The sequence below is a fragment of the Phaseolus vulgaris genome, chromosome 6, assembly GCF_051622355.1.
Source record: "Phaseolus vulgaris cultivar YP4 chromosome 6, ASM5162235v1, whole genome shotgun sequence".
Taxonomy (NCBI): Eukaryota; Viridiplantae; Streptophyta; class Magnoliopsida; order Fabales; family Fabaceae; genus Phaseolus; species Phaseolus vulgaris.
Window position 1 is genome coordinate 17369887 of NC_143503.1, and position 6773 is coordinate 17376659.

The following is a 6773-nucleotide window of genomic DNA, read 5'->3' on the forward strand; positions in this document are numbered from 1 at the left end:
CCATTAAAAGTACCAAAATCATCACATTGCCAAAAAAAAGTTGAGGATGATTGGCTTCTGGATATGTATATCCGGAAGCATGATGGTGCCTTCTGGATAAAGATGTTCGTAGTCAAAGAGTGTTAATTCTGGATGACAATATCCGTAGACAAACATAACACTTTCGGATACAAATATCCGTAGACAAAGCTGACCCTTCTGGATGCCAATATCCGTAGGCAAAACTGACACTTCCGAATGCCAATATACATATACAAATATGTGACTTTCGAATATTGACATCCGTAAATAAATATGTGAAAAGGGCAAAGTTGGATTTAAAAAATTATGTCAAGTCCAAATAAGAAATATATGGTGCAGAGAGAAATTGTCTCAATTAAGTAAAAAAAAAAAAACAATTTAGTGCAGTCCAATAAAAAGAAAACAGAGCCCTAATTCCCTAAATCACACGACATAACAATGCAACCGTAATTGCAGCACTACCCATCTCTCTTATATGATGAACGGCACTGCCACCCGCGACCACCGCAACCCGCAACCACTGCAACCGCACGAACCACAACCGGCGACCTCCGCTGCAGAATCGCCACCACCGCGCGACCTGCTCCGCTCCATCGCCACTACCGCCGCACTTGTTCAGAGAAGACGGACGAAAGGGGTGAACCCTTTTTCAGTTACAATGAATGAAAATGACTTTGGTCAAAAGGTAGCTTTTAGCAGTTTTGGTGCCTTCATGACTTTGCCTCTGTTCCACCTCATTTTTGTGCCTTTAGCTATTTATCAGCTGGTGTGCTCTCCACCTATACCCTTTTGTATTTGTGCTGTTGTTATTATTTGTTTTGTTACCATGCTTTAAATTGATGATTATGGTTTTTGTGTAGTATTTCTCTGGTAATTGCTGAATGGACACTAGAAAACTACTACCTCTTTTGAGAGTTTGTAAGAATTTCAAGTCACTGAAGCAAATCAAGCACATTCATCAGAAAGTTGTAACATTGGGCTTGCAAAATGATATTTATTTATGCAAGAACCTGATTAACCTATATCTTTCTTGCCATTTGTATGATCATGCAAAGTGTGTTCTTGATACCATGGAAAATCCATGTGAGATATCCTTGTGGAATGGCCTGATGGCAAGTTACACTAAGAGTTACATGTATGTGGAAGCCCTAGAGCTTTTTGAGAAGTTGTTACATTACCCTTACCTGAAACCTGATAGTTATACTTACCCTAGTGTTATTAAGGCTTGTGGGGGGCTGTGTAGGTTTGAGTTGGGAAAACAGATCCATACATGTTTGATAAAAACTGGTTTAATGATGGACATTGTTGTTGGAAGCTCTCTTGTGGGTATGTATGCAAAATGCAATGCATTTGAGAAAGCTATGTGGCTGTTCAATGAAATGCCTCAGAAGGACGTGGCATGCTGGAATACAGTAATTTCTTGTTATTACCAAAGTGGAAACTTCGAAGAGTCCCTAAAATATTTTAGCTTGATGAGAAAATTTGAATTTGAGCCGGATTCGGTTACAATCACAACTGCTATTTCCTCGTGTGCTAGACTTTTGGATTTGAACAGGGGAATGGAAATTCACAAGGAGTTGATTAATAGTGGGTCTCTGCTGGACAGTTTCGTTAGCTCTGCTCTTGTTGAGTTGTACGGAAGATGTGGTCACCTAGAAAAGGCTCTAGAGGTTTTTGAGCAGATGCCTAAAAAGACTGTTGTTGCTTGGAATTCCTTGATTAGTGGATATGGTTTGAGAGGTGACAGCATATCATGCATTCGACTTTTAAAGAGGATGTACAATGAAGGAGTCAAGCCAACTTTGACTACTTTAAGTAGTTTACTAATGGTTTGTTCACGATCTGCTCGACTACTCGAGGGGAAGTTTGTACATGGGTATATAATACGAAACAGAATACAACCTGATGTTTTTATTAATAATTCACTCATGGATCTATACTTCAAATGTGGAAGGGTAGGGTTAGCCGAAAACATCTTTAAATTAATACCAAAGTCCAAGGTAGTTTCTTGGAATGTCATGATTTCTGGATATGTGGCTGAAGGGAAACTTTTTGAAGCCCTTGGCCTCTTTAGTGAAATGAGAAAATCTTATGTTGAGCCAGATGCTATTACTTGTACCAGTGTTTTAGCAGCTTGTTCTCAACTAGCAGCTCTAGACAAAGGTAAAGAGATTCATAATCTGATTATGGAGAAAAAATTTAACAACAATGAAGTGGTTATGGGAGCTCTCCTGGATATGTATGCAAAGTGTGGTGCTGTAGATGAAGCATTCAGTGTTTTCAAATGTTTGCCAGAAAGAGATCTGGTGTTCTGGACTTCAATGATTACTGCTTATGGGTCCCATGGTCAGGCCTATGAAGCTTTGAAGCTTTTTACTGAAATGCTGCAATCCAATGTAAAACCTGATAGGGTTTCTTTTCTTGCTGTATTATCTGCTTGTGGCCATGCTGGGTTGGTTGATGAAGGATGCCATTACTTCAATCAAATGATAAATGTTTATGGCATTAAACCTAGAGTTGAACATTATTCATGCTTGATTGATCTTCTTGGACGTGCTGGAAGATTGCATGAAGCATATGAGATTCTGCAAAGAAACCCTGATATCAGGGATGATGTTGGGTTGTTAAGCACGTTATTTTCTGCATGCCGTTTGCACAGAAATATTGATCTGGGAGTTGAAATTGCAAGAATTCTTATCGATAAGGATCCTGATGATTCATCAACCTACATTCTCTTGTCAAATATGTATGCTTCCGCACATAAATGGGATGAGGTACGGAAGGTGAGATCAAAGATAAAGGAGCTTGGATTAAAGAAGAATCCAGGTTGTAGTTGGATTGAAATTAACCAAAAGATCCTTCCTTTTTTTGTTGAAGACAATTCACACTTGCATCTAGAATTGGTTTATAAATGCCTCTCATATCTCACTGGTCACATGGATGATGAGTCTAAACCATTTATATATCATTTTGATGTTGAACACTGAGATTTGGCTAGTTTTTTCAATTAGCTTGGAAGCTGCACGCAATGAGAATCCTAAGACAATGATTCTTGGTATGAGTAACTGCCCTTTACATGTCTCTAACAAAAATCCAGAAAAGGAACCAAAAAAGAACACATCAACGCAAAAAGAAATTTGCCTGTGCTTTGCTGGATTGCAGATTTCGTCTAGGATTGGTAGATGGATTAAAGAAGCTACCATTCATAACATGGAAGAAAATGTAATTTATTCAAATGCTCAACTAATTTTGTCTATTTAAAGTGTATGCTCTCACAAAGACTGAGAGCTTCTCTCTTAGAGGTCAAATAAATAAGCAAAAAAGGTCGAGCTTTAAAGTGATAGATTTGCCAGTTAGCACAATAGCATTGTATTCTTACGTAGGGCAATTCAATTTGTGGAATAAAGAGGATTCTCCCGATGACTATTTTTTTTTATTCAATTACTTCTCATTTTATCCTTATACTAATATTTTGTTTTATTATTTTATCCTCATTTTATCCTTATACTAATATTTTATTTTATTATTTTATCCTTATACTAATATTTTATTTTATTATTTCACAGATACATGATAAGGGGGTTTCTTTTCATTTGATTATTATTGTTTTTATTAGAAGTGGAACAGTTTTTAACCGAGATAAATGATTAGAAGTGAAAAGGTTTTGAACCTGATTAGAATAACTGCTTTCATGTTGCACCAGTCATAGTTATTCAAATTCATAGAGAAAAATCAGAATCCATATTCGTTTATGGTATCCGGAATAATTAGTGCAGATTCAGACTTTTATAAAAGTTTCAACGTTCAGGATTTGTACATTTTTTATTCTATTGCTTTCTTAATTTTTTTATATTTTTGTATGATGATGTTTATTCAAGTTGGATTTGAATTTTTTTTACCATTCAAATTTCTCTCAATTTTGGTTTAATTTCAGTGATTTCAGCACTTCAAAAGTATACATATAACGAAGCAATAGAAGATTTTTGAGTTTTTTTTTATAGGAAATTGAATTAATTAATGTAATAAAATTCAATTGGTTTTTCTTTAACTTATTCTCTCTTGTAATCTTCTTTCATGCTTAATTGTTTGTTGATATCTGGTGCCAATTTTGCTTCCTTCTATCTTTTTAAATAAATTTTTTGGTCTTTTAGGATTTATGTAACTGTGACTCAGTTTGGATCCTGAACTAATTTTGCGAAGTTATTTTGTTTTTTTATGTCAGATTTTATTTATTTATTTGGTAGTCTTAATGGAAATCTTAGTGATCAATAAGCCGTTAGAGAGATTGTAAAGAAATTAATAATGGATAATTTGATGGATAACATTTTTTACATAAGATGTTAAATTATAGTGAATTCTAAGCACAGTTTGCAAGCTTTTATCCTACTGTTATTATCTATTAGATATTAGTTATGTTGAAGTTTGGTAATTTGTATTCTTTATAGACGCGGATTCAATTGCTATGTTTGATAGATTCTACAACTTCCAAAATACAATAATTGTAAAAGGTGTTTGAAATAAAAATTCAACAAGAATAGTTTTCTTTATATAAACTAGTGGGAACACATACGTGTTTGTGTATCTACATTTTTTTTATTTTTATCATTTATATATAATTATGTGTAATATTAAAATTGAATAAATAATATTATTATTTAAACACTTATATTATTCATATAAATTTATAGTTTATTTTAATAAATATGAATACATGTAAGAAGACGCATAAATTTTATCAAAATATAGCTAACATAGTAGTAATATATAGTAAATTTATTGATTATTCAATTTAGTTTTATTTTGATTAAATATAAATTTTAATCAAATTAAATAAATTTTTACAATGCGGATTATCATCAATAAAGATAAAAACATAGTATGAAGCACTAATAACATTTTTGTTACCTGCATTTTTTCATTGATTGAGTCAAATTTCAAATAGATGTCAATCTCATTTCTGAAACAATATTTGTCATATGAATAGTGTTGTTTCTCCTTTCTCTATAAGTTCTTCATTATGTATTCATTCATCCTTTCTATTTCTAAATAACATTTAGTCTTCAAATGTGTGTTTTTTTTCTAGTGTTTACTTTTTTATTTTGTTATATAATCTATTATAATGTGAAAAAATAATAAAAATAATAAAAATATTTAAAAAATTATAAACATTAAATATTTATATTTACTTTTAATTAGAAAATTTTAAAATTCTAAATAATTTAAAATAAGATTATATAATTTTTTAATACTATTTTTTGATAAAACTACAGTAAAGAAAAATAAGTTAATAAATAATAAGATAAACATAAAAGGTATTGATATATTAATTTCAAGTAAATTTCATATTTGTTAACAATATTAATTTATCTGGAAAGGAACTTATGTAATATTTTTTTTATCATAAAATTTAAGAGAAAAAAGAGAAAATATCTGAAATATGAAATGGATCAATTTTAAATACAAATGGTAACATTATAAAATACTTTCTTTAACTTATTTCATAAGACTGTTTTTGTCTAAAAAAAACTTACATATTAAAAAAATTGAAAATTTATAACTATTAATAAAACAGGAAATACATACTATCAATTTATTCCTAATCTTTATTCCTCTATCCAATTGTTTTCTCTTTTTTTTATTAATTTTATTATATTTTTTTTTTGTAATATATAATTTTTCCACTAAATCAAAATGTTGTTACAAAATTTTAGATTAGTTAATTATCATCAAAACAATACACCACTGATGTTATCAGTTTTCTTACAATATTTATCTTGACAATAGTTTTTTATTTCCAAATATATTTTTATTAAATTATTTTGATTATACTATTGTCAAAATAAGTATTTAATTTAATTTTGTACATCTTATAAGTATTTAATTTATAATGTATTATATTTTTAAGATGTATTCAAAAGTTAATTTTTAGTGTTTATAGTTTATTTTTTACTTTTAAAGTATAATAAGACTAAAATAAAAATAAAAATATTATGTATATCATAGGAATAAATGTACACTATTTATTCCATATAACAATCACAATTACATTTTGTTCAAAAGTTTTGTTTAAAATTTTCTTACGTTGAAGATAAACTTACAATTTTTTTTATGTTTCATTGTTACTTATAATAAAATCACTGTAATTAAATTTTAAATAAGAATGAAATTTAAAAAAAGCCGATAACATTCTTCTAAAAACATTTTGTAATAGTTTAAATTTATTTAAAACTACAAAAGATAGAAAATAATTAAATAGAATTTGAGTTTGATATTGTTTTATGATTTCTAATATTTTATCAATTGTGGGTAAAAATATTTATATTTGGTAATAGTTAAAATTTATTTAAAACTACAAATTCAAAAAAAAATAATTAAATAGAATTTGAAGTTCATATTTTATTAATAATTTTAATATTTAATAAATTATTGGAATTAAGCCAATATTTTTTCACTAAATCTATACACAACCAATAATATTTGACAATCATGACAACACATGTGAGACTATTAAACAATAAACCAAAAATTCATCATCAATTGTTCAATCAACTTTAATCTACATTATTATCTTATTATTAAAGAAAAATTGTACATTGACTCCATCATACACCATCATCATCATGGGAAGAGTGGAGTTTAGGAAAGAAAAAATTGAAAAAAAAAGTAAAATATAAGGAAAAAAAGTGATGAATGCAATATGATAAAAAAGTACAAAAAGAGGTATGAAAAATAGGTTGTAAATAAGATGGAAA

The 6773-nt window shown here is 29.4% G+C and overlaps 1 protein-coding gene across 2 annotated transcripts; it reads left to right on the forward strand.

The window, feature by feature from the left end:
- Nucleotides 1-441: 441 nt before the first annotated feature.
- LOC137831079 (Tetratricopeptide repeat (TPR)-like superfamily protein) lies at nucleotides 442-3462 on the forward strand. 2 transcript variants are annotated; one of them, XM_068638601.2, is made up of 2 exons: nucleotides 442-787; nucleotides 882-3462. In XM_068638601.2, the coding sequence occupies exon 2, from the start codon at nucleotides 903-905 to the stop codon at nucleotides 3006-3008; it is 2106 nt and encodes a 701-aa protein (XP_068494702.2). In that variant the 5' UTR covers nucleotides 442-787; nucleotides 882-902; the 3' UTR covers nucleotides 3009-3462. The 2 variants fall into 2 exon arrangements, with proteins under 2 accessions (XP_068494702.2, XP_068494703.2); XM_068638602.2 differs by having other exon boundaries at nucleotides 442-706.
- The last annotated feature ends 3311 nt before the right edge of the window (nucleotides 3463-6773 follow it).

Coding starts and splice junctions, on each gene's coding strand:
- LOC137831079 (XM_068638601.2), top strand. CDS start 903: ATGGACACTAGAAAACTACTACCTCTTTTGAGAGTTTGTAAGAATTTC.